General features: G+C 40.3%; 2 protein-coding genes across 9 annotated transcripts in view; one reads left to right on the top strand and one right to left on the bottom strand.

Annotated features, from left to right (window-relative positions):
* slka (STE20-like kinase a) overlaps positions 1-4,532 on the top strand; it is a 21,726-nt gene extending 17,194 nt beyond the window's left edge. For all 5 annotated transcript variants that reach the window (XM_040001421.1, XM_040001420.1, XM_040001423.1 and 2 more), the window contains 3 exons: positions 461-586; positions 1,839-1,952; positions 2,105-4,532. In XM_040001421.1, the coding sequence (XP_039857355.1) occupies positions 461-586; positions 1,839-1,952; positions 2,105-2,251 (387 nt within the window). In that variant the 3' untranslated portion in view covers positions 2,252-4,532. The remainder of the gene's footprint in view (positions 1-460; positions 587-1,838; positions 1,953-2,104) is intronic.
* On the bottom strand, positions 3,984-27,523 carry col17a1b (collagen, type XVII, alpha 1b). Of its 4 annotated transcripts, none has more exons than XM_040001414.1 (55): positions 27,117-27,523; positions 25,859-25,912; positions 23,751-23,801; positions 23,495-23,605; positions 22,084-22,383; positions 21,923-21,979; positions 21,803-21,838; positions 21,621-21,671; positions 20,425-20,571; positions 19,286-19,897; positions 18,709-18,792; positions 18,558-18,620; positions 18,311-18,466; positions 17,975-18,067; positions 17,833-17,877; positions 17,601-17,744; positions 15,652-16,158; positions 15,461-15,511; positions 15,188-15,214; positions 14,649-14,711; positions 14,449-14,553; positions 14,293-14,355; positions 13,668-13,703; positions 13,480-13,533; positions 13,349-13,384; positions 13,232-13,267; positions 13,063-13,125; positions 12,761-12,796; positions 12,513-12,584; positions 12,401-12,427; positions 12,257-12,292; positions 12,131-12,166; positions 11,964-12,047; positions 11,822-11,857; positions 11,682-11,738; positions 11,300-11,380; positions 10,995-11,045; positions 10,848-10,910; positions 10,685-10,744; positions 10,578-10,604; positions 10,384-10,443; positions 10,124-10,201; positions 9,988-10,020; positions 9,716-9,832; positions 9,528-9,647; positions 9,321-9,431; positions 9,032-9,166; positions 8,830-8,949; positions 8,498-8,677; positions 7,416-7,556; positions 7,099-7,323; positions 6,338-6,502; positions 6,150-6,230; positions 5,981-6,064; positions 3,984-4,955 (listed from the first exon to the last, which is right to left on the bottom strand). In XM_040001414.1, exons 2-55 carry the CDS (start codon positions 25,899-25,901, stop codon positions 4,900-4,902), a joined length of 5,406 nt encoding a protein of 1,801 aa, XP_039857348.1. In that variant the 5' UTR covers positions 25,902-25,912; positions 27,117-27,523; the 3' UTR covers positions 3,984-4,899. The 4 variants fall into 4 exon arrangements, with proteins under 4 accessions (XP_039857348.1, XP_039857347.1, XP_039857346.1 ...); XM_040001413.1 differs by having other exon boundaries at positions 11,646-11,738; positions 11,964-12,044; XM_040001412.1 differs by having other exon boundaries at positions 11,646-11,738; positions 27,117-27,522.

Here is a 27,523-nt window from a genome sequence, read left to right as displayed (position 1 = left end):
GGGGGTTTTTTTCCTCCTCTTTCTCTCAGCAGTAATGTTTCACACTGGCTTAGACTCACACCTGGGCGCTGACCAATACAAACACAGTACCCTTTATTATTCCAGCCTGTTTGGATCTCAGACCAGAAACTTTCCAACTCACCATTTCACAATCCATACTGACGCCATCATTCTCAAGTTGCACTTTCAGTTTAGTTTTGTGGATGAAAGCTCAGTGAACGATCTTGGAGGAAATCTTAAATTTTAGTTTGTGCAAATGGTTTATTCGCTGACATTCTGAATGTTAATACGCAACATGCTTGTGTTGTTTTGTAGTCACAGTCAGTTTATTTGAAATAGACACTATGACCAAAGGCATAGAGGAAAAAAAATGCATCATTTTTAGCAGTTCCTATGCCTTGTGTGAAAACCGCAAATCATGCTCACATCTGTCTGTTGTGTTTTTGTCTCCATGGTCCAGTTTGCTTTGCAGGAAGAAAAGAGACAAAAGGGCGAGAGACTGCACCAACACCAGAAACATGAGAACCAGATGAGAGATTTGCAGCTACAGTGTGACTCAAACATCAGGGAGCTGCAGCAGCTGCAGGTGGAGCTCAACGCGCTCACATTCACACTCTATCTTATGTTTATGTTTTAAACTACATTTCTATGGAGCTCCAGAGTATTGAGCAAAACACACACAACCACGTCATCCATCCATCCATCCTTCCATCCATCTTCTTAACAACTCATCTAACTTTAGGTCACAGGAAGCTTATTCCAGCTGTGATAGGGTGAAAGACTGGGTACTTCCTGTGTAGGCTGCAGTATAACCACATCAAGAATATATACAGTTTAAAAAATAATAATTTGTGACATTCAAATTCAACAGGATTCAGTAGTTTTTCTTTCTTTTAATGCTAATGAAAAGTAAACATTAACAAGGCTACATTTGTAGCAGAGGCTATTTAAAACATGCAATCATAATTGTACTTGGTACTATTGTTTGAAATATTCTCACTAAATGCCATTAATATTTATGGCTTCCTCGTATATCTATCCTCTGTTTTTATTGCTTCGGTTAATCCATGCTCATGTTGCAAATGTTTATGTGCATCCTGTAGAAAGAGTTTCTGGAGGCCGGCGCTATCGATTTCTATTAGGTGTTGCCGGTCACTTCACACTCTTACTATTGATCTTATTCTGATCACAGAGCTGAATTAAATGCTTTCTGGCAACAGTTAAATAATTAATATACTAATTATGACAAAAATGTCATTCTGGAAAAAAAAGAAGTTGAATCTAATTCATTTTTATCCAAAAGGTTAAAGGTCAGTTTCACTTTGAAACTGCAAATGCGCTGCAAAAACACTTTGCGACCCTTAATTCAGCACCATAACTCTGGAGCAGGTAGATACTAATCTTTCTGCTATAGCAGATTGATTCTAATCTACTAAATACTTTCAGTCTTAACTACATTTGTTATGAGTCTGAACTCGAATGGAATCTGCAGCCTGTTTGCTATGAAGTAAAACTGCAGTGCAGTAATTCTAGTTTAACATGATTATTAATTTATAAGGTTTTTTATCATTTATTTAATACTGCATATTTAATGTGCATTTTAAGTTTTTAATCTTTAATCCTTTAAGTTTTTTCTCTGCTGACTGAAAGTGACTGCAACAGATTCATAAATGAACAGTGACTTATGAAGATTATCAGAAAATAAGTAGAGGACAAATTAAAGATGTCAGACAGCATCTATTTTTAAAGGAATAAAAAGCAAGATATGTCGCAGTGTAGGGACGTATACAGGATTCATTAATCATGACAGCACCGTGTTAACACACATTTTCTTTCAGAATGAGAAATGCCACCTTCTGATTGAACATGAGACCCAAAAGCTGAAGGAGCTGGATGAGGAACACAGCCAAGAGATCAAGGAGTGGAGAGAGAAGCTAAGACCAAGGAAGAAGGTATGCTCGTTATCCATGTTTGTGACTTTATTTCTTCCATTTTCTTTCTAGTGACGCCATGTTCAGGATCCACCTGTGCAGGCTGTCTCAACAGAATTTTTCATATTATCTTCAAACTGGTTGACTCTGTTTGTATGTGCTGCCCCCTGCAGGCGTTAGAGGAGGAGTTCACACGGAAGCTCCAGGAGCAGGAGGTCTTCTTCAAGATGAGTGGTGAATCTGAATGCCTTAATCCAACCACTCAGAGTCGAGTATCCAAATTTTATCCCATCCCAAACCTGAATAACTCTGGTTTGTAGCCTAATGTGCGTCCGTGCTGCAAAGCAGACTGCTGTCAAACTCTGCTCTCAAACTCGACTCCTCCAGAGTTTAAAAAGGAGTGGAGTTTGAAGGACGAGCCGAGGCGTCATTTGTCTGACCGCTAACTGAAAACGTGAACACGTTTCACTACTTAAGTTCCACCATTCGCGAGCATGACGTGCCTACACACCGTTCCATTACTTAATTGGGTTTCCTCAGCTTGCTGGGAAGACTCTAAATGAATGATATGCACTTGTTTTGAGCATGTTCAGATTTTTAAAAGTCTGCGGTTGGTAGCTGAGGTCAGTCATGCTTTTCAGATTATTATCGTTAAACTCAGCTCTGCTACAATATGAATAATCTCCAGTGCCTCGTGTTCTTCTTTTTTTTTCTTTTTTTTTTCTGCGTTTAGGCCCTTCCCTGCATTTTCTGCAGCTTGCAGTAAATAAATTCCCACCTGAATGTTTTGCACTTAAAAAACTGGTTATCAATTCTGCTCATAATCACAAGATGTCATGAGATCAGTGTAATCGATTCACACAAGCTGGTTATCAAAGACTGCTCTGAGATTTAGTTTGGCTGCATGTAGTAGTAGACCTTGCTGAAGGGCGACGGAGTCAAAAGACAACCATGTATAGATGTAAGACTTTGTTATGTCTGTGTAGTCTTCTGTGCACAGTGTCTGATGTCTAACGGGAGTTAAAATGTTGGGATCGGGAGGCTGTGAGTTCAGATGAAAAATAATGTACTGTGTTGTAGGTGTGTACCTAGATATGAGGTTTAAATAAATACTGTGCTTGCCAGAAGCATTTCAACATCTTAAGAGATGAATGAACAAAAAATATATCTGTTGATTTAGCACATAATTTGATTTCAGTGCCGGTCAGCAAAACACAGAGGTGGCCTGTTGGGGTTTTTTGGGTTGTTTTTTTTTTGTTTTGTTTGTTTTTGTTTTTTGACGTTAACTAAATCAGTTCTCCCTTTGACTGTAAGCAGCAATCTCACAAACTAATGACGTCTTGTAAAGAATAATTACCGAAGGAATGTAAAGCTTTTGATTTGCACTGTATTGCCACATGAGCTAAAGAAAAAAATATGCAGTAGAAAATTTTGTCTCACCAAAGCCTAATCAAACTCCAAGCTGAATTGTTTCAACATGTTGTTTTCCTTTTATTAAAATTACTTTTAGCTTCTTTTTTTTTTCCTTTTCCTTTTTTTCAAATATGCCCTTAGTATTTTACAGCCATGCCTAATCTTCTAAGCCTGTGTTCATGGTATGCTGTAATCGCTCTTCATGGTGAACTTTTGCACTTGTTGAGAGCAGTCCTTTAACTGTACGAGTTTCAGTGTGTGAGGAGATGCCCTCTGCTGTGTTTTACGATAAAGTATTGATGGTTCACAACAAGAAATTACTGTAGTTTCATTTGCCACCGTATAGCATCGATGCATGTTATAATTTCTGTATGCTTATATATAAACATTGATTTGATTTTTGTCATAAATGCTGGATTTTTATTGGAGTTTCTGGAGGCTGTCATGTGAATTACACCATTCGACCAATAGATTTCAAATATTTTTTTATTTTGTTATGTTACAGCATTTTAATGTTTCATTCTATCACAATGAATATTCTTTAGTATATGCATTTTTTTTATGTCAGATGAAATGTATTTAATGTGTCTTTATATATGGACATTTTTTTTTTCTTGTAAATAAAATATTGACTGTTTATTTGGCAACTCGAGTGAATTTTATTTTTAGACAAATTTAGTAGTACAAATATCAAAACTCACAAGTCCAAAAATAGGTTTATTTTTCTTTTGTTTTTCCTTCTTTTTTCTTTTTTTATATTGACAAAATGTCAATAGGTATAATCATGTAAAAACATAATCTGGGAACATTTTATAACTTAATCTCTGCAACACTTAAAGGTATAAAGAAAAATATATCAAATTCAGTGCCCTTTCACACAAAAAATATACAATCCAATCCACTTCTTAGTGATCATCCGAGTCACTCTTTCAACCACGCCAACAATGTGTCTCTAACCCACAATTATCAGTTGTGCCTGCAGCAACATTAACTGTAACCCTCCCTCTGTCTGAGACTGTCAGGTTTACATAGTAATATATATATATATGCATTTAAAGAGTAAGCTGTTGTAATTTGTATGCAACGAATGCTTATGGATACACTTATATAGCCCTCAATACAATATAATCCTCAAATGACAACAATTTAAAAAAAAAAAAAAAAAAAAAAGGTACACCAGGCACTCAGTGTGGAAAAAGATGCAAAAAATATCAGCGACTGCTACTTGTTGCTTAAAAATATATTCTCGTAAACAAAGCTGCCCCAGGAAAAAGTCTGATTGCAAGCTTCTAATTAAACAGAGTAAACATTATACACCCACATGATTAAAACAAAATGAAGTATATGCCTGAAAAACCCTTAATGTCTACTGAAGCTGTTTTAAAGACACTGATGCATTTTTCTGGCTGCTTTTATTTTCTCAAACTGACTTTTCTACAGTTGGAAACAGTGAAAAGCATTTTAGCTACTTAAATTGGTACAGTTAAAGACCTAAAAAAAAAAACTGAGTGAAAATGAAATGAAATCTGTTAGGATCCAGTAGTATGTTAGCCCTTTAACCGCTGCCAGCCTGACGGCGACGCTTCTGACGACGACCAACAAGTTTATTGCCTGCAGGGGATGAAAAAGAGTTGTAGGAATGCACTGGTTCATATGTACGGTACTGTGCAAAACCGGCACCCCTCATTTCTTTATATTTTGCTAGGAAAATTGAAAATATGTGCAAACACATGGAAATACAGTATAGAACGCAAAAAAAGCATTTGGAAAATTCTAACATGTTCGGAAGTCAATATTTAGTACAACAACCTTTACTCTTTACCACAGCCTAAACACTAGGGAAAGCTTTCTTGTTTTTTCTTTTAGTCTTCAGGAATAGTTCTCCAGGGTTCCTGAAGGACATTCAAAGACCTTTGGACACTGGCTTCCTTTTGTTCCAGTCTGTCAGGATGATTCCATAGCCTCAAAACCATTGTGTTTTCTAGATAGCTTATAGACACACTGTTGTACCTGTCCCCTAAACTCCCCTGCACATATTGATAATAAGACCAGTCGCCACTGATTTTCAGTCCCGTTCTTGTGTCGTGTGGCACAAAGTTTCCCTTCAGATTCACTTTCAGATACTGTTCATCTACTGTACATAGTTTTTAGACCTGCCACTTATCCAGTTTCCTCAAATTTTGTAAAGGTCACACTGCACACCATGCTGAGATAGTCTGTATTTTTGGCTAAGATCTATTTGGGAATCACCTTGTTGGTTTAAAAACTAACTGCTGATAACTAAGAGCCTAAAAATATAAGTTGTCTGCTATGTGTAAACATGACAGTTGATCATTTTTTATGCCTGACTGATTCATAGGTCAGTGTTAAGTGGCTTATCACATAAAATAAATATTCCTCTAAAGATGGTCAGGAACAATGAGTGAACTGAAAAGAAGTGAAAAAGCAGCCAATGCTGAAAGAAAACCTTTGAAAAACCTACAGAAATCCTAGAGAACTGTTCCTCAACAAAAATTACAAGAAAGTCTGGCTCCTTAGAAGCAAAATGTCAAGAAATGAGCGTTGATTCAAGACTTTTGCACAGTATTGCATGTAATTGGTTGTTTTTCCTGTAGTTTGACATAATAATAGCTTACCTGCTTCCCTCTTCTGCACTCTGTGTGGAATTTGGACAGTATATGTCCCTGGTATTCCAGGTAAACCTGGAGGTCCAGGATCACCTGTAACCATACAAAACACTCTTGTTGTTTCTGCACTAAAATGTTACTCTACCTGTACGCACTGAATAAAATCTGTTTTGTGTACCTTTGTCTCCTTTGGGTCCTGGGTACCCTCTTTCCCCTTTTGGCCCAGGGCTTCCTGAAGGGCCGGGAATGGTGCCATAGACTGTGAAAGGACAGAAAACAGATTTGTTAGAGGTAAAACTGCACTGTTTAGCAACACTTCAGAAGTTGAGACAGTTCAAGTGGGTGGAAAATCATAAGTATATTTACCTCTGAAGAAGTCCATGAGATCAGCTGTGATATTGCCGTAAGCTGCAAAAACACGACTGTGACCAGGTGGTCCAGGAGGGCCAGGCGGGCCTGGCGGGCCTTGAATAGCTCGAACATTTGTGGTCAAAGAAGCCCCACCTGAATACCCTTGCAGCAGGCCCTGGCCTGCAGAAAAGTTATTTGAAAAAAAGAAGGCACTGTAGTCATATAAGTTAATTTGCATGTCTTTCATCGGCCTAAGTGAGAAGTACTCAAATCCTCAAGGTCCCCGTACTGGGATCGGGCTCTGTGTATCTGTTATTAACATGCAACACGCTACCATTTTTCAGTGGTTTGCCAAGCATAGAGCATTCACAGAAGAGGCTGCTCATAATGGATGCAGCACTGTTGTGCTTAATTTGGAGACAGAGACTTAATTCAAATTCTTCTAACTGAATCTGAATTCAGAGTTGTGATAATACCCTTCCTGATGCAACCCTGTGAGGGTTTTTTGTCTCCTCTCTGACTTGAACCAGGAATCTTACACTTGTTAGATGAATGCATTAACCAATGCACTATTGCTAATATCATAATATAATTGTTATGGTGCCATTTTTTTGCCAAAAAATGCAAAAAACCGTACTGGCTAAGAAACAGGCCTTAAGAAACATTGAACGTCAGGTCTAGCATGTAGAATTCCCAGCAATATAGGAACTGTAATTCTAACAGCACATCTGCCACAAAGGTACAAAAACTGGTAGAGTAACTGGTAATCTACTTACTCTTGATGTAGTCTGTAACTTTTGTGGCGACATTAGAGTAGTCCAGTGTCTCAGCAAGCTTGCTGACATCAATCTGTCTGATCTGTGGGTTGTTGTGAGAGTCACCCTGAGCATAGGTCTGGCTCTGTGCGTAGGTCTGGTAGCCTGGCTCTCCACGCTCTCCTTTCAGACCCCTTGGACCGGGAGGCCCTGGAGGTCCCGTGATGGTACGGCGAACACTGTCACCTGGAGAGAGAAAATGTGTCATATCTGCTCTCATCTGTGCTGCTGGGAATGTTTTTTCATATTTGTATCTGTGTGGGATGTTAAAAGCTTACTGGTTAGATACTGCTGAATTTCAGTGCGGATGCTCTCCCTGGGGAAGTTCCCACTGTAAGAAACTGATCCAGTGTAAGTGCCTGGTGGACCCTGTGGACCTGGAGGACCAGGAGGGCCAGGAAGACCTCTAAACCCAGAACCTGGCAGAGAACAGAGACCAAGATGAACAAAGCTGGCACAAACTGATTTTGGATTAAATAAGAAGATCCATCCATCCATCCATCCATTCACTTCCGCTTATCCTTTCCAGGGTCGCGTGGGGCGCTGGAGCCTATCCAGCTGTCACAGGGCGAGAGGCGGGGTACACCCTGGACAGGTCGCCAGTCTGTCGCAGGGCTAACACATAGAGACACAGACAACCATTCGCACTCACGTTCACTCACAGATTGACCAATTAACCTATCCCCACTAACTGCATGTTTAAATAAGAAGATGAATAGAAAAAAGCAAAACCCGTCCAAATTAAATTTTACAAATTAAAAATTAATCTTGTATTAAACTCAAGATTAAAAGATATGATTGATATGTATTTCATAATAAGCCAGAACTTCATGACTCATCCCACAAAAGACCGCTTCTTCTTCTTCTTCATTTGCATCTCTAAACCTGTCCTAATTTTCAGTAATATATAATATGAATGTATTATAGAATTTGGATGTTCTAAATAATATGGTCAGCATACATAAAATAAACAGTGGTGAGCCAAATACTTGGTTTTAAATTATTTCTTTCTACTACTGTGCCAAGATGACATTACTCTGGCTTTATCTTGGCCTCAGATAAAGCGGTGGAGCACTGAATTCTGTTTGCGGAAGCCTGGTGAGGGGCAACCAATCGGGCGAAAATGGTCTTAAAGAGACAGGAGCTCAAACTTCTAATTTTTGTTCACAAATAAAATTTCTTTGAGTACTAATTGAAATTTAATTCGTGGATGGATAACATTTCTGATACTTTTAAAATTATTTCCACTGCTGTAAAATTATTTAGTCGACCCTTAAACAGTTAGTATCCAAGTGATTTTTCATGATTAGACGTCGCTTCGTAAACACAAGACTATTGTCACTCTCTCTGTTAGACATACCCTGCAAGTAACGCTGGATTTCTTCCAAGCTGTAGCCACGACCTCCTGCCCCATACACAGTAGCAGTGGAGACTCCTGGCGGGCCCTGAGGGCCAGTAGGGCCAGGTAGCCCTGGAACACCCGGAGGACCAGGAGGGCCTTGTTGCACAGCAGATGCGATCCATGAACGGAAATCTGAATCTAAAAAAGTTGAAGATATGAGGAAGAAGATGAGTGACTTTATAGAAACTTTGAATCCAGATCATTCTGTATGCAGGTTATTTTGGTTATCCAGATAAAACATGTTGGTGTCTGTTAATAAAAAGAGACAGACACTAATTAAATGCTCTTACTCTTTATTAGTGCAGAATAGTCAATAGTAGCGGTAGTGAAGCCAGACCCTGCTGGACCAGGAGGCCCTGGAACCCCAGGAAGACCACGTGGCCCAGGTGGACCTCTTGCAATCCCTCTCTCTATAAATAACATAAAACCCATTAGTTTAAGCCCAGTTGCTGTATCCATGTTTAGTGTTTTTAGGTAAGAATCTTTGCTAACCGTTCATGAAATTGAAGACATATGTAGCTATCTCCTCTACTCTATAACTGCCTGAAAGTCCTACTGATGTCCCTGGTGGTCCTGGTGGCCCTTGTGGCCCTGGTGGTCCTGTCAAATATCTCCTCACGTCATCTCCTGGACAGATCAGAGCAAAGACACAGTTTAGCTTGGTGCATCCAAGCTTAAAAAACAAAAAATGATGCATGATAGATGATGATGAAGAGACTGTAGAGGTGCTGTGCTGAATGCAAGCTGGGAATGATACAGCTAAAATATATATTGTACTCACTCTGAAGCATAGCTATGAGACCGCTGACTGTCAGGGATCCAGAGGCAGGTCCAGGAGGACCAGGTGGTCCTGGAGGACCCTGAACACCCAAGCTGAATCCTGAGTCTGAACCTGAAATTACACAAAACATTTAGAGGTGGTTCTAGTTTACTGACTGTGTCTCTGAAATAAGTATTCATCTCTCTCACATAATTAAAAAATGCTTACGTCGTAGGTATGCTATGACACGAAGAGAGATGTCATCTATAGAGCCTGAGTAGGTTCCAGGGGGTCCTGGTGGTCCAGGTGGACCTGGAGGTCCAGGAATGGCAGATTGCCTGGCTCTACCTGAAATGGAACAAGTCAATACCATGTTCTGCCCTCTGAAAGTGATCTCCCTTTAGAAAGACTCTTACTTAAATAGTCACTGATGTACTGCCGCATCTCAGTAGAAGAAGCAAAGGAGCCCGGCAAGCCTGGAGGGCCAGCAGGACCTGGAGGACCAGGAGGACCTGACGTGACTGAGATTGAGCCTGGGGAAGAAAAAAAACCTGACAGTTAAAATCCTGTGGAGTACAAGTGGACTTTAAAGCCACTGTGAACTATTTCTGTTTTTAAGAAGAAGACACTCGTGACTTTGTCTATAATTGTAAACAGAAATGAGGACACGGTTCATGATTTTATCTACCTCTTGAAGGAATCCCAGGAGCTCCAGTGTCCCCTGGAAGATAAACAACAAATGTATTGTTGCGTGACAAACTCACAGTTCATACAGCTAATATAACGCATCTCATCCACTGATTTAAGAGTGCTGTTAGCTTTACCTTTGAGTCCTTGAGGCCCTGGAGGCCCTGGTGGACCCGGTGGTCCTGGGAGCCCACGTCCTCCACCATATGTTGACACTGTAAGTCAGAATTGATACAAAAACATCTGAAGTAACATGATACAGCATACTGTATTTTTTAATGTGCCAGCTCTCTAATTCAGACGTTGTGTTGTGTCAGCTTGTGCAATTGCCCCCTCTGAAGTTCATGTGTAAACATGGCTTAATTTAATTGTAATGTGATTATTTAGAAGTCCTGACCTCTCTCGTTGGTTCCTGGTGTTCCCGGGGTGCCGGGCACACCTGGCTGACCGGTTTCACCTGAGACACAAATGTCAATTATTTAAGAGTTATATAAGTTATATAAGCATATAAGCAGAGAGGCTTGGTATAAATGGATGCATGATTTTAAAAAAAGCCAAAATATAGACAAAAATTAAAGATAAAAATCATACCTTGGTATCCCCTGGGCCCTTGAAGACCTAAAACAAAGATAAAAAAATTGTATGATAAAGAGCTAATAGAGAGGCAGAGATCAGACCACTTCACAAAGACTAATCACCTGTTGATCCTTTAGCCCCGGGAGGCCCAGGAGGTCCTGGTGGTCCTGGATATAAGGCTGCTGTAAGAAGAACAGTGCTGAAGTCAGTGGCATTGCTCTGTTGCTACTAATTACATGTAAAACCCAAATCTAGATATAACAGAATTATGACTGTGGATCATACCACCAGCGCTGGATACAAAGCTGGAGTCCCCTTTGTCTCCTTTAGGTCCTGGTCTTCCATAACCTAGAAAGAACAAAATAAGAGTTTTTACATGAAGAATGGATCAGATTCACACGCAGTGACAACAGCGCTGAGACAGAAACTTGCCTGGCTGGCCTGGGGGCCCAGGTGGTCCTGGAGGTCCTTGTCTGGAATCTCCTAATAAAAAACATTTTCAAATGACTCAGTAGGTATTTTTCATTGTGTCAAACAAATCCCACACAACTTTTAAAGATGTTACCTGTTATTATGTCTATAATGTTATAGAACAACTGTATTGATTGACTAGTCTAGACTACAGTAAGTGTTCCTGGGGCTTTGGGCTCTTTAGACTTTATCCTCTCCTCTGTGCGCCTTAGAACAATGTGAAGATGTGCTGGAAACTTCTACTAAATATAAAATGTGTTATCTACCTGGACGTCCTGGAGGCCCAGGTGGACCCGGTGGGCCGGGTGGGCCAGACTGTGCCAAACCTCCATTGTCACGAAACAGCCCTGAAGCACAAACAAAAACAAGTTTATTAAAGAGAAGTGGCAAATACTGAATAATGGCTACTATCAAAGTAATGCTAACTCAAGTGGGGGACAGGTTAAAGTAAAAAATGTGATTCTTCAGTGGTAGTAAAACAGTGGAACCTATTGTATGTAAAGTTAGCATTGGCCACCAAACTCTGATACTAGATAGATAGATAGATAGATAGATAGAAGTCCAGGCCCTTGAATACAGCACGCCTCAAAAAATTCATTCAAAAGTACTCACTATCTGTTCTGCTTGAAGAAACCGTCTCACTCTTACTCGAGGATAGTCCTGATTCTCCCACGTCTCCCTTTTCTCCTCTGTCACCTTTAGGACCTGAAAAGGCAAACATTTAGGGTTTTAATCTGAGTCTGAAAGGAAAATTCAAGTTGAGAACAAGAAAAACCACAATGACGTACCAGGTTGGCCAGGCAGACCAGCAGGGCCGATGGGACCTGAGGAGGTAAATTAAAGATAAAAAAACAAAACATTAATGCTGGTACTATAATTCAGCGATGAAATGGATGTCCAACTATTTTTTTGGGCTATCAAGCGTCAGACCTGATAATCCTGGAGCCCCAGGGGGACCAGGAGGACCGGCAGGCCCAGGTGCTCCTGGGATGCCAACAGCAGTGGAGCCAGCTGCTAAATGTATGTGATTATCAGATGTCAAATTCCAGTCTTTATCAGGAGTCTGTTAAAATATACATTTCATGATGTTCTGTTACCTGCATTGATGATGCGTCCTGGTGCACCAGTGTCACCTTAAACAGACATGCACATCTCAAGTTAAGGTGTTAAAGTCATAATCAACAGCACAAAAAAAACTTGCAGGCAGACATACGCAGCTGTACCTTTGGTGCCGGGTTGTCCTGGATTTCCTGGTATCCCTAAAATACAATTTAAGTACATCATCAGTGTGGTCAGCATTCAAAGTGTCACCCCCAGAGAATTAATAATATGCTACAACAGGAGAGGTATTAATGGCACAGTCGTACCTGGTGGTCCTTGAAGTCCAGGTGTTCCTACAGAAGGGAAATATTATGAATATATTTCTGAATATATGTAGCAGATTTATTATCTGCTAATGTGTTAGAGCAGCAACCTTACCTGGAAGTCCATTATCGCCAGGAGGCCCAGCAGGACCTCTGAGTCCAGGAGGCCCAGCTGGTCCTTGGTCACCTGGGCCCAAGGAATAGCAATAGGATTTATTTATTTTGATGTATTTTTATTTTAATTATTCTATTTTACACTTGTGTGAAATAAATGTATTAATTTTACCTATATCTGTTCTATATTCTTATTTAAATAATATGTAAATTAGTGCAAATGCAGTGCTTATATGATGAGTTATTCACCTCTTGATCCCTTTGCGCCATCTTGTCCAGAAAGTCCTGATGGGCAAAAATCAGAAAATATTTTATATTTAATTTATCTAAAACATAAACGCATATGCTGCTGACTTAATAACAAGTCTTAGCTATAGACAGAGGAAGCCTTATGAGCAGACTCCTCTTTGACAGAGAATGTTGTTTCATGCTCCTGCAGGTTCTAAACAACCACATGAAACACCAGGAGGCAGTCGAGCACAGTACCACAGTCCGAGTGTCTGAGAATCTATTAGAATCTACTATCCGAGGTTAGACGTCCTCTGACTCACCCACTGATCCTTTGGAGCCTTTTTCTCCAGCTGGCCCGGGCGGACCTGGTAAACCGGATTCACCTGAGAAGTCAGACAACTCGATCAGAAAATTAAGAGACTGAACGGAGTTTAAAACATGCTAATTTTGCATCTACAAATCCAGTTTCAATTACAAAGCTGTGCTGACCTTGTGCACCTCTGGGACCTTTGTCACCAGTGTCACCTGAAATAAACAATGAATTAAACTCTGATCAACAAGCCCAACACAGGGTCCTTTAAAATCCTGACAGGATGTACAACAAACCTTTAAGTCCCTGGATTCCAGCAAGCCCTCTATCACCTGCAGAGTAAGAAAAAGACGTTATAATATATCAAAAATAAATAATTTAACTATGAATTTCACACTATTTAGCAGGTGAGTAGTGTGAAACCCACCTTTAGCCCCAGGAGGCCCTGATTCGCCACGGAAACCTTGAAGACCTGGTTGACCTATCACAAAGCAGTTCATGTTAAAGGCCAGGAATGAAGTTAAAACACTAATGATGCTATTTTCAGCTGGTGCTAAATGCATTTTGTAGTAAATTCTGCTAAGCAAGTAGATGAATTCGATTTAATGCACTAACCTGGTGGCCCAGAAAGTCCAGACAGCCCCTGTGCACCTGAAAGAATAATTAGCAATTAATAATTATAACAGCATTTGGACAAAGATAAGAATTTAAAAACTGTTTTGATTCACATTGGCACTTTAGGAAAGCTTGAGCTTTCTTTCTTTCATTACACTGAGAAATCAAAATTGCTCTAAAGTGACACAGATGTAAAATAAATGAATAAGTAAATAAATAACTGTAGTGAAAAAAACAACAACTTTTTTCCAGTGTTTTCTAAACCAAAGCTTTCTAAGTGTTTTGGTAACACTATTTGGAAAAACAGGAAAGACGTATGAGTTTAATTACGCATGAAGTCTCAAATAAAACATATTTCTGGAGAGTATGAATACAAATAAAGCAATGATAGGCCATTCTTTGTTTGTTTTGTTTTTGTTTTGATAAGTAATGTCAGCTGCAAATTGCATCTTGAGGCTGTATTCATAAACTGACTCTATACTGCCACCTGCTGCTGCAAACGGTACAGACACCACGAGGGATTAAATGCTTGTCATCTCATAAATGGCTCAATAAGGAGTCATTCATAGATGTTTTTGTTTGTTTGTTTACTTGAACTTGAAAGCTCCATCTTTACTGATCTCACCTTTTGGTCCAGGGGGGCCGATAGGTCCTACAGGCCCAGGAACCCCAGGATCTCCATGAGCACCTGCACAAGCCAAACATAAAAGATCTTGTAGTGACAAACTGTTTGCGAGTCAAGCTAGACGAGGTCTTTGATTGCTCTGAGTATGAACCATACCTCTGTCGCCTTTAATTCCAAAGCCTGGAGGTCCTGGCTCACCTCTCGGGCCAACTGGGCCCTCACGACCTCTAAGACCCGGTGGCCCCTCAGCTCCATGTTCACCTGATCACACATATAGCACAGAGATGATCAGTGGCTCTAACTCAGCTGAGCAGCTACATCATGAATTCAATTTTAACTTGAAATGTTTTGTGTACCTTGAGTTCCTTTTTGTCCTTTGGGACCTTCGGGGCCTGAATGTCCCATCGCACCTGGAGGACCTGAAGTCACAGTCACAGTGAGTAAAAATGGCGTCACAATAACACACAGTAATTCTAAGAAAAATATAAAATAATGTGATGACTAGCACCCGATACCAATGCGGATACTGACACTGACATTTGGAGGTATTTTAAATCCACTTTTCCAGTGTTTCGGCTGAAATGTTTTTGTTTCAGACACACGACACACAAACAGATCTCTGTAACACTTGTCGAGCCATTTTCACCCTGCCCAAATCTACTCAGATCAGCTTGTGTTGTGTGCCAAACACGCTGACAACAGGAAAATTGTAACCTGCCCTCTGGTGGACAAACTATTGTATCTAACGTTAACGGTCCTAACATGGTTCAAGTGTGTTTTAACTGCTGTTATAAATGCTGATACTGATAGATCAGCACACAGATAATATCAGCCTGAAAATAAATTAGGTGGGCTGTAGTGATTAATAAATGAAATGTAAGTCATCGTTACTCACCTGGGATGCCAGGGAAACCGGGATCTCCTATAAAAAATAAAACACAAGAGAAATAAGAGCAGAAAAATGGAGCAGGACTTCACCCTAAATACTCCAAAAAGAAAATATTTTGGTCAGTAAGAGATACTGCTGTCAAACCTTTAGTTCCAGGGTCGCATAAAAAGAGTAGGAAAATAAACATTCTTAAAATTAAAAATGACATGCAGCTGATTTTGATTACCTCAAGAACATTATAGTTTTAGATGTAATTATATAAACTTTTTTATATTTTACCTTTAGGCCCAGGCAATCCTCTCTCTCCCTGTACTGAGGACGCCAAAGTAGCTGAAAAAGGAAAACAATTACATGAATGTAGTGCATGATATGTAAATATGTATGTGTGTGTGTGTGTGTGTGTGTGTGTGTGTGTGTGTGTGTGTGTGTGTGTGTGTGTGTGTGTGTGTGTGTGTGTGTGTGTGTAGTACCTTTGAATCCCTGCGACTGCATTTCAGCCCTTAACATGTGCTGGATGGCCAGCTGAAGAGCAGCAGAATCTATGTGTCCTCCACTCACGCTGATCCTGAGGTCAGTGCCAGTACCGGCACCACTAGCAGAACCGGTAACCCCAACTCGTTGACTGGTACCAGCAGCATCAACTCTACCACTTTGACTTGTACCAGCACCGCTGCTGCTTCCACTACTGCTGGAGCTCCCACTGGAACTGGTACCAGCTCCAACACCAGAAGTACCAGTAGACCCTCCAATGCCATTACCACCTGCGCTGACATCACTTGTGGAAATCTGAACTTGTGTCCTGGATCCTGAACTTCCACCTCCTCCACCCACGCCTATGGTGTTGTCAGTGCCCATACCTCCACCATCCACATAAGTGTTGATATCATTGGAAGACAGCCGACTGGTGTGGGCGCCAGTGACCGATGACGCAGCTTCCAGGGTCGCCACTCGACTCTTCAGCTTTCTCACATCCTCAGCTGAGAAAAAGACAGGCAGATGTTTCCACCGTAAGTAAAAAATTCTTATTTACAGCTTCTCAAATGTAAAGTGTTATCTTTCTTTTTCTCTTCTGTAGACTAAACACGTAACATCAGATGACTCCGTGATGAAAGTACTATGATGTTTTAGCTGTGGTCTAAAAATCTAAAATGTAACATATTTACTTGCTCATATTTGTAGTAAATGTGAGCACAAGTATAGAACGGGATTCTTGCAGCTTCCCTTTGTGGGAGCCTCCAAGCCCGAGGGAAAAAAAATCCAGTGGATAAGAGCCCAAAACTGCAGTTCCCCTAGAGGCCACTTGAGGCTGCCTCCAAAAGCATGTAAGTGCTCTTTGACTTCCATGTTAAGATGCTGTTGAACTATACAACATTTAAAGTATGTTTACAGCCTGATAGAAGAAGCATTTTTGGTTACTGTTGGCGGTTTCCCGTTCCATACTACCTGTACTGGGGTCTTAGACAGTGTTTGTGGTGTTGGTGCTATTTGAAGTGTTTTAGTGGAGCTGTATGATCTACAACATGGCTTTCTGGGTGGTACAGACCATCCCAGAAGTTTGTGCTTCAGTTATGATGACTTGTACAATTTAACCGATTATTTAGCCCTCCAACTTCATACCAGGATGAAGGAGGAAATGCAGATTTTTAGAAAGAAATGAATGAACTTTAATATGGCACTTAAGCCTCAGTTTCTAAACTATATATGGAATACTGGAACAATTAAAAGCAATAAAAAGGCTATTATTTATCCAGACATACAGAGTCAAATTTTTATTTTTCCTTTGTTTTCAAGGGACATAAAAATGAAGTGTATATCCTCTCAAACTCTGCTGTTGCTTCACAGTCTAAGACTGAGAGTGAAGACTCGTAAATTCATTTGTGTTCCCCTCGGAACATATTTAACTTAACATATAACTAAACTATAAGTTATAACATATGTATTGAACTGAATGATGAAAAACAGACGTTTATCAGTTCACAGACTCTGAGCAGGCTGTGGATGCTTCAGTGTAAGTTGCAAATGTATTTTCAGGTTCTTGACATCACATTTTTATCAGGGTAAATCCACAACAACAACTCTCGTGCTACAGGCAAAGCAAACTCGAGTCTCTGATGTCATCCAGCAACGATTTCCAGAGCTGGTCTGTAGACAATGAATGAATGCCAGACTTTATGGGGGTGGGACGGCACTAAGAGATCATATTTCCAGGGAACAGAATTACATTTATTGTTTCTCAGCTCAATAGTGGAGACTAGTCTATAAAGGCTGAAACACTTTTTATTGGTTAAAAAACAGTCACTCTCTGATCCTTCACAGCACAGCAGCTTTAGAAACTGGCCCTTCAGACTCCTGAGGTTTTATCTTATCTGTGGCCTTTGGGGTGGGGGGACTCTCATAAGGCTGCACAGTTCAATCTTACCCAGAGCAATGAGGCCAAACAGGAGTCCCAGCAAGAGCAGGGAGAGAAGGAGAAGGCCCAGCAGCCACTTCCACCAGGAGCAACAGGAGTCCGAACAACAGCATAGTCCTCCGCCTCCGAAGATGCCGCTGTCCCTGTGAATCTCTGCAGAAAGAGTGACGAGTTCAATCCAACATTAAATTTTCAGTACACTGTCAATTAGCTCCTCAATATTTATGTCGATGAAACTTACCTGCATAGGTGGCTTTGTCTTTCATTACAACTCCAGATGAACCATCTGTGCAAGAAATAAACCAACATCACCAATTTTTTGTTATTGTTGTTGTTTTTTTTGTAAATCAGTCACATTGGAGATGCTTTTAAGATGCTCTCACAGTAAGAGTTGCCAGTCTCTGCCTTCAGTTGGGCCGTTTCACCGTAGCTCGAAATAAGCTTCTCCTTCTTTATCGAGTCTCCTGACAGTGACCCTGTGAAAACAGAAAAAAACACCCATTTTATGTATTTATTTATTTTTTCTTAAGGAACTAAACTGAAAACATACAATGACAAACTGTAACAGACAATCAGCTTCTAAAGGAGTTTAAATTATAACCAAAAAACGAATAAAAAACAGTGCAATTAAATACATGTCAGGCCAATTCCCGATTAAAACTCTAAGGAAAGTTGAGGAACTTGTATGCCCAGTAGGTGGCGCTGAGTGTGAGGCTCACCTCCTCCTACATGAATGCCGCTGCTGGTAAACTGCTTGCCGGTGTCTTTTGCCAAAATGAGCATATCTGTCTCCCTTTTGGCTGGAACGTTTTCTTTTTCAGAAACCACGAACTTATAGTCTTTCTTATAGGCGTCATCAGTTTGGGATCTAGTGGCTGATAAAAGACAAACCACCAGGAATTAATCTTGTTCAGCCTTTGATTATTTTTATCAGATTCAGGGGGATTTAAACTGTTGCACACTTACTCGTAGAGACTCCAGTGCTGATGCCGCCGCCACCGTTGGTCACGTTCTTCTGAACACCATATCCTGTAAATACAAACGCATAGATGAATATGTAAGAAAGACACAATTTTGAAATGAGGGCAAAAAGAGGATAGAAAAAAGGTTTTCTTACCTCCCAGGTTAGCATTTACGTTGGCTCCACTGGTGGTGAGCACACTGGCCGAGGTGGGTGCCAGGTTATTCTGAAAGCCGTAAACTAGAAAATATAGATGCAGAGATTTGATTAAGTAACTACCAATTATTTCACACTGGAGGAAAGTCACAGTGGAGAAGGGAAGCATCCTTCATTTCCATTTATGGCCCCAGAGTAGTTTTACAACTTGACTATGCTAACCAGCCAGAATAGGGAAGAAAGACTTAACTGGAGTTTGTGCAATTTATTTTGTTTTTTCAGGGAAAAGAATTACACTGACTATGGAAAAGTATCAAAAACTCACAAAAACACATGCATCAAATATGGAAAATACTTCCAAGGTTTTTCTGAGAATATATAATATTCAAATTCAACACTATGGACCATCAGGATGGGCATGATGACATCTGCTGATTTCTAATATAAGACTTATCATAGTGTACCTGTTTCCTTGTTCAGATGTTTGTTTATATGTAAGCATGTGTAGATATGGAGCATAATAAATGCATGTGTAGTGACAACATATCCATGTATATCCAGGAACATTTGGTCTCACCTGACAGGGATGATGGAGAGGTGGGGATGACTGGTGCCAAGCCTGCAGCCATGTTGTTGGCGCTGACCTGCCCACTTTGGTATGTGTAGCTGCTGGTGTTGCCAGCAATGACTGTAGTGGAGGAGGATGGCAGAGTGGAGGTGGACCAGGAGAAAGTGGGGAACACCGTGGAGTCCAGAGTGTCATATTGACCTGATCTTACAGTGGTGTCATACTGCACTGATCTCACACCAGTATCATACTGTCCTGATCTCACACCAGTATCATATTGCCCCGATTTCAGACTACCATCATACTGAGTCGATTTGATACCAGTATCATACTGTCCTGATCTCACACCAGTATCATACTGTCCTGATCTCACACCAGTATCATACTGTCCTGATTTCAGACTACCATCATACTGTACTGATCTCACACCAGTATCATACTGTCCTGATTTCAGACTACCATCATACTGAATTGATTTGACACCAGTATCATACTTGTCTGTGATATCATACTGGCTTGATTTATCAAGCTTTCCATTTGTCAGGCCGGTATCATACAGTCCTGATAAATCAATGGTGTTGAACCCAGGTGATCTCACACCAGAGCCAAAAGAACTTGAAGCTGCAGGAGAGAAAAGACACAAAGACAAACATTTTAAATGTGTCTCTAGTTTTCACTTTTCTCCACTTTGTGTCTGTGATGTGCGGCTCAGGCGGCAGTGCGTTGTCCTGTAGTTTGTAGGTCGGTAGCCCCCCACTGTCTGTGTTATACCGAACCATAATTGGCCTCTGATGCATCCATCAGAGTGTGAGTGTGCGTGTGACAGTTAAAAAGAGCTTAAAGCCATAGTATGAATGTGTGTGAGAAAAGGTAAAACCAATATATAAGAGTCTATTAAACAGTTTAACCCCTTATAACCTGTTTCCACAGTCAGACTAAATCTATATATTGGACACAACTTGACAACTAACTTTATTGCACATTAATATACATTTTTATTAATGTTATTTTTCCCTCTTTATTCCATATTAAGATTTCCTGTGACACCTCTCTAATATATAATGACTTTTTAATAAACCCTGACTATTTTGACAAGATGTTCTTCTATGTGAATCTCCAACGCTAAAGGGTTTAGCACTGTAGTATACCTGACTGAGAGGCCACTGAGATGGTCTTGGTCTCCACGCTGGCCTTTTTAGGGACAGGCAGGGTGATGGAGGCACTGGAGGAGCGAGTGGGGCTGACGCTGCTAGAGCGTCCCTTCAGCAGCTTCTTCACGTCATCCAACTCTGTCCCTGCAGAACCACAAACGCACAAACAAATGCAACAATGCAGCACATCTCAGATACTGTTTCATCTTGAATTTGAACTAGAAACTCAACAGCAGAAACTGTTAGAAGTTTATGGCTAAAAGGAATCCTAAAAACAGAAGACTGTAATTTTGCAAGAGGCAAACACAAAAAACACTTTTTAAAGAAAATTAAACATTTTGTCTTAATATTTATTCTTCATTTAGTTTGGTTAGTTGGGGGTATGTGTCCTCTGAAAATATTAGTTAATCTCCGTTTGTCATAAAACAGGTATAATCAATCATATAAATATCTAACATGTACTCATGCAATAATCTCACAGTGTAAAAGTGGCCATGATTTATTGTTTTGAAAGTATTTTTATTTGTAATATTTCTGCGAGTGATAATAGCTGCAAAACCTACAAAAGAAGAGACTTACACTCCACTTCTGAGAGTTACGGTGTTGTTTTTGTTTTATTATATTTAGTAAAAGTGCTTTTTCCACCACTACACACGATGTACCGTGGCAGGCTGAGGGGGCCAAAGGTGGCACAGAGTGACTAACTCTTAAAAAATGTGGATTAAATAACAGCACTTATGGACTTCAATCAGCAGGGGGAGCGATGATCATCTGTTCAGCTCCAACTCTGCACCGTTTTGGTCTAAAATGGGACTTACTGCAAACAGTGAGTCATGTGTGCCGTTGCTACCACCAAAACTCTGCCCCATAACCTTTTCTCCACATGGCTACAGTGCAAACAAAGGCACGGTCCCCACTGTTTAAACCTCCCCTCGTCTCTTTTTGCTGATGTATATGTTCTGTTTTGGGGAACTAACTGCAACACGTGTTACAAATTAGAATTTTATAGACTCGCATGTGAGAAGTGGAACGTAATATAAATCTGATCCACATGATTCAAAAGAGACACCCCACAGTAAAAAATCTTTCACTATGCAAGTGGTTCTTTGAATGAATGTACTCAGGAACAGGACAAAATGAGAAAAAGTTCTGAGAACTTGCATAACAGCAGCAAATGGATTGAGAGGTCTTACATCTGCAGGGAGTGGGGGAGGCACTTTGCAATCTGACTCTGATCTCGCTTTCTGGAAAAAAAAATCACAACACACAATGGACAATGGAATCCTCATTTAATAAAATAAATAAATAAATAACCCGGGACAATTCAGAGTCAGATGGTGCAGAAATAATGAGGGGAGGAGCTATTATTAAATACCTCTGCTTTCGCTTCTCCCTCTTGTGGCACCAGAGCCTGAAAGAAAAACAGAGACACATGTTTAGGGTAAAACAGGAGAGATATTGTGCAATGAGAACATTGATAAGCCTTTTCACTTACAATAGTTTCCATAATCTTTGCGAGTAAATTCTGGAGAGGAATTAGCACTGGAACTCCCTAGAAGAAAGCACAATGGTTGAGCAGAAGTATAAACAGCACCCTTGAGTTGTGCCAGTTTCCTTCACTCTCTGATGCCAACTGTTTTATTAACAGGATCTCACCATCATAGCCCCCTGAGCGGCTGGATATGTGCTTCCTCTCCCGGAAAGCTGGCGACAGGCCTCCTGATGAGCCAGCAGTCTGCGTCCTCCTGGCACCGCCCGACGAGCTGGACCGGACCTTGGACGCGGAGCTCACGAGATAACTGCCTCCGCTGCCTCCACCTCCTCCTCCTCCTGTGGCAATTCCAAAGCTTTCTCCATCTATGTAGGTCCCACCTCCCTCACCCCCTCCTGAGGAGTCTCCGCCGAGGTAGATTCCCGAGGAGGAGCTGTAGCTCCCGGTGTTCACACCTACAGAAGCTGGAAGGATGATTTCCAAAATTATTTATGATTTCACAGAACTCTTCAGTCATGATTGGACTAATATGACCAGGAAGTAGTAACTAAGTCCCTTTTCTCAGCTGTAAATTTAAGATAGTGCCATTTTACATGAGTATTTCCAGCTTCTGCTCCGCCACATCTCAGAAAAACTGAACATACTGGAAATACTACATAGCACACAGAAAATATATAGTGATGATCCATTTTAAAGTCCCACTTACTGGAAAATATTCCTGAGAAACCTCCACAGAAGATGCTACATAAGATAATCGTTTTTATTTAATAAAAACTGCTGTTTCTAAAAAGAAAAGTAAATGATTTCCTGTGGCAAGTGTACATTAGCAGCTAAAACAGATCCACTGAAACTCCTGAACGTGTTTACCTGCAGAATATGATTAATGTTATACAGATTCTGCAGATAACACTCGCATTGCCACACGTTCAGCTGACCAGTTGTGCAAAACTTGAAACACTTGAAACAGGCTCAGTTATTTAATTTGGTTTTTCTGTACAGTCCACAAACTGTACAGAAACTAAATTAGAGTACTGATAGTTACTTTACAACAAGAGGAAATCCTGTTTTAGTGTGTGAAAACATCCAGATCTGTCATTTTTACATTAAACCCTGGTTTAACTTATTCATTCAATTCAATAAAAAAGTTCCCCATAAATATTGCACAAAAATAGTCATTTCTAATTAAAAACCTGCTAAATAACTAAAAGAAGTAAAGTATTTCCCTATGCCATGCTGTGGAGCAGAAGTATATAGTAGCATGAAACCATAACACCTAACTAAGTATCTTTACTGAGATTGGAGCTAAAAGTTAAATACCGTAACCGTTTCCTTATGGCACCCGTAAAATAACGTTTCAGTAAACCAGCTCCACCTCAGCCTCCTTTAATAGTAATGCTCTCCGCTGTATCTTAGTGCATCAATAATGACGTCAGAGCTACTTTCAAGAAATAAAATATTCCTGCCTGGATGCAAAAAACTAGAATCTGTCTTTTGTAATTCGGGTTAAAAATGTGACATTCAGCATCTCAAAACAAAACTGCAGCTTCCTCATTTTAAGTGGAAAGTTGCTCTCACATGAAGAAAAGTAAGTTCCACTGCTGCTGTTCTGGGTTAAGACATTCTTCTCCAAGCCCAGCCCTCCAGCACTGCTGGACATATTCCTGTGATTTGATCCGCTGGTTCCCTCTAGCAACGAAGACACACAGCAAAACACAAGAAGCAGTTACTCATCGGGAACTTCCTTTAGAACTATAATTACTCTTATTTCTTTTTTTGCTTTTAGTTTGCTGACAACAATTAAGGCAAACATGGCTAGACCAAAGAGACTCACTTGGTGGGAGAGATGTCAGTCTGGTTGTGGAGGTTATGGTTTCTGTGACAACTGATGAAAAGGAAACAATAATTACTACTGTGCGCACGGTATTTGTGTCCATATAGGTATAACACTGAGCGTTATTACAGCAAACTACACTTTTTTTATTGTTAAAAAACTGAAAATGTACTTTTTTTGCCAGTATATTATCTGTTTTTTATGTAATAGACAGGGTGACATAATGGAATAACAGAAAATAGATCACATAACAACAAAAAAATAACAGAAATGATCAGAATGAAAATAAATATGAAAAGAATGAACAAATAAACAGAAATAACATGTTATTGTGTGTAGACTCATCTTGACACTTATTGTTAAAGGAGTTTTTATACTATAACTAAAGACTAATGGGTGGGAGGGGATTACAAAACTGTTATAGCACATTAATAACAATTTTTGGAGAGCAAGGTTGGTCGATGTCCTCCTACAACTGTTTTTTAAATTTAATGAAATGAAATGAAATGAAATGAACAATTTCTAACCATAGTGAATTTTATGTGATTGCTTACGAACATTAACAGGCACACAAATGAAAACTTCACTCTGACTATTAATGATTTCGACAACCATCTAAAAATGCAAAATGCTAGTCGTAATAGTGCCTCATAGTTTTTTAATAGAGTATTAACTGATCTATTAAACACTATTAAAGTTCTAGTTGCAACCTTGAAGCCTTTAATAACAGGTGACTTGCAATTACCTGGTTCTAAAACAACCAAGTGCCAGGTTAAGGTCATCGGGTTGGGTGGTTTCCCGTAAAATCAAATCAAACTCAAGTCTTACTTTTAAATAAAGCTAAAGTATCAAATGAGGACATCTGACATGTCAAGTTTTTTTTTTCTCAGGGTGTTTTGATTCTTACTGACAAAAACGCTCCTACCAAAAATTTCACAAGCATCTTGAGGTCTTAATTTGCAGATTGCTGACCCTGTGATTGCTATCACAACGCGAAACAGGAGAATAACAACTAAATCACCTCCAGGAACGAGCCGGACCCTACGCCCTGTGACCGCGTTTTCTTTATGAATTTTCAGTCCCGACTTGGATTTACACTTTCTGACAAGTTCTGACTGTAAAAAAAAAAGACTTTGTCCTCGGGTCAGCCCGAGCCTTAATGCTCATCATATATGTAGGCATGAATTACAAGAACATTAAATAAAGATTGCATAAATTATGGGTACAGATAAATTTGATGTTAATAACACCCCTGTTCCAGCAGGAGGCAAGTTGTTCTCCTGCAGCAGCCTGTTGAGTTTTTCTGGCATCAGCTATAGATTATAAAAATTCCTTTAATTTCATGCTGGCTTCTCGTTCGTGTCTTCCTCCTTTCATCTCCTCCTCTTCACTCCTGCTTTCCTTCCCTTTTAGGGGTTTATGTCTGTTTTAGGCCTGTTATGCTCCTGCTGCCGATGCTCCTCGACTCTGGCAAAGCCTCGAACACATTCTAACCACTGGTTATGAAATGTGTTAAATAAATAAAGTTCAGCAGATTTGCTTTAAAAGTGATCAATAAAACAAGAGGACAGCGTGTCTGATTCTCTCGGCAATGGTCAAACTTATGATCCGGGCCTGCTTGACCTCTCCGCCCCGTGTCAGAAGCTGTTAGGCCGCGATGAGCTCTGCTTTAACATTTAGCTATGACTGCTGAAGGGAAACCCAGAGGATGACTTACACTGTGATGAGCAATGGAAAGTGAGACCAGTGAAGGCATGCAGTGATGTTAGTGATAATAAGACCCCCCCAGAGAGAGAGAGACAAAACCACCACCAAGGAAAGGAGGACGCTATTTAAAACCGTGTAGCAACAAAGTATTTTTGAGCCTCTACACCAATCTGTCTTTAAACCCTCAAATAAGAAATCACTTTATGAGGTCTGTGAAAATGGGACGCTGAGATTCTGAATGAAATCCAATTCAAATAGAACAAAAACTGTCTGTGGCAGTTAGTTTTTGTTTAATGTGTGTCTATTTTGGGTGAATCAAGCCTTTATTTTGGGATTTAATGGTGGCTGTGTCTATCTGTACTGCCATTCCAAAAACTTCGGAGGAAATCCAGAAATCTCACCCTTTTCTTCTGAGAAGTCCATCTGCCTTGTTAACTCGTCCATCCCATTTTAATCTGGTGAGATGATGATAAAATGTTGACCACAGTCATGTATATTCAGAGCCGTCTGCTTATTTCTTAACTGTGGTTAGATGGTATTTTAGCTAACATCTAATGAAAAAAAAGACAAAATTGTTCTCCCAGGAATGATCTGGGTTAAAGATCAGGCTGCTTGTTTACTGCATGTATTTGATACTTCATCCCAGCTGAAACACAAAATGTCATCACACCAGTCTTCCTGATTGTATTTTTTAAAACCACCATATGGTTTCCCCTTCCACTAACAGCAGACAGGCAGAACATATGCAACAAGAGCACACATTTACCTCTTATGTGAACAGAGGACACCACAGAAAAGCATCATCTATAGATTTCAGCAGACTTTCTATTTACTTTTGTTTCTTTGACGAGCAAATTCACAAAGGAACAAAGGAGTCTGGTGGATCACCGCTCAGCTCTGAAAGACCATCCTCTCACCACACCCTGCCAGCCAACTAAGGGCATTTAACTGCATGTGCTTCATCTACACTCAGGTTATTTAGAAACAGCAATGCAGAGAAACTTCATAAGATGCCCTTTTTGTTACTTTTCTCCTGTACCACGTGGTGCTGAAACCACAGCTTCTACCTGTGCCCAGTAACACATTTATGCTGTTTTTACTGCTGTGAGAAAAGTTAATAGTGAAGATATTTCTCCCAATAAATCCACTCCTTGTTATCCTTTTAGCTTGAAGCTTGTAAAAAAGAAAAAAAAAAAGACAGTTACTTATCATAGGCTGAAACTGATCTGAGCAGCAAATATAGGCTCATGTCAGTTAAAGCGTGATGCTCCAGAAAGGCCGGAGCCTCTGGTATATTTAGACGGATCTAAATAGCACAGCAAAAGGAGAATGTGTAAAACTATCCTGAGATCACTATAACCGAAAAATGATCCCCAAAAAACCCCCCCCAATGGATTGTACATACAAGCCAAGAAGTATGTGCGGAGAACTTTGAAGACTATAACAATTCCAACCTATAAACACCCAAAAAAAGATTGACAGCCCATCAGCAAACTCCCAGAGCGCAGTTAGTGCAGAGATGCAGCAGCCAGGTGGGAAGAAACATCCGCAACATCCACCTTAAACAACTTTCCCCTTCTCCCCCCACCCCCCTTTAAAGTCTCCAAGTTATTTCAGAGCACTGCATTGTAACAAAACAAAACAAAAAGAAATCCATACCTTCAGCCACTTCCAACAAGTACCGATCAAATACGGATTCCTCGCAGGATGGAGCGACTGATCCACCACCGGAGGAACAATGTGTTTATGTGAAGCTGACGCGTCGTGCGGGGATGTTCTTAAAGTCCTCGATCCTATTGTGTCTTTTCGCTCAACTTTCCCAGGCAAGTAAAAACAGAGATTTTGGCACCGGTCCCAGCCGCGCCCATCAGCTTGGCAGGCAGGTGTGGCAGACGGCACGAAAAGCTGAATTTGAAGAAGAAGAAGAAGAAGAAGAAGAAGAAGAAAAGAGCGCCCGAGGGAACCAATTAAGTTGTCAGACTCAGCCTAACAGGCACAGATACTCGACAGTGAAAAGGAAAAGTGATGAACTCCTCCTGCTGCTGCTACTGCTCAGCGCTTTAGCC

The sequence above is a fragment of the Simochromis diagramma genome, unplaced genomic scaffold (assembly GCF_900408965.1).
Source record: "Simochromis diagramma unplaced genomic scaffold, fSimDia1.1 OVJJ01000421.1, whole genome shotgun sequence".
NCBI classification, from domain to species: Eukaryota; Metazoa; Chordata; class Actinopteri; order Cichliformes; family Cichlidae; genus Simochromis; species Simochromis diagramma.
The sequence above is the reverse complement of the archived record's forward strand: the minus strand, read 5'-3'. Positions and strand labels throughout refer to the sequence as shown.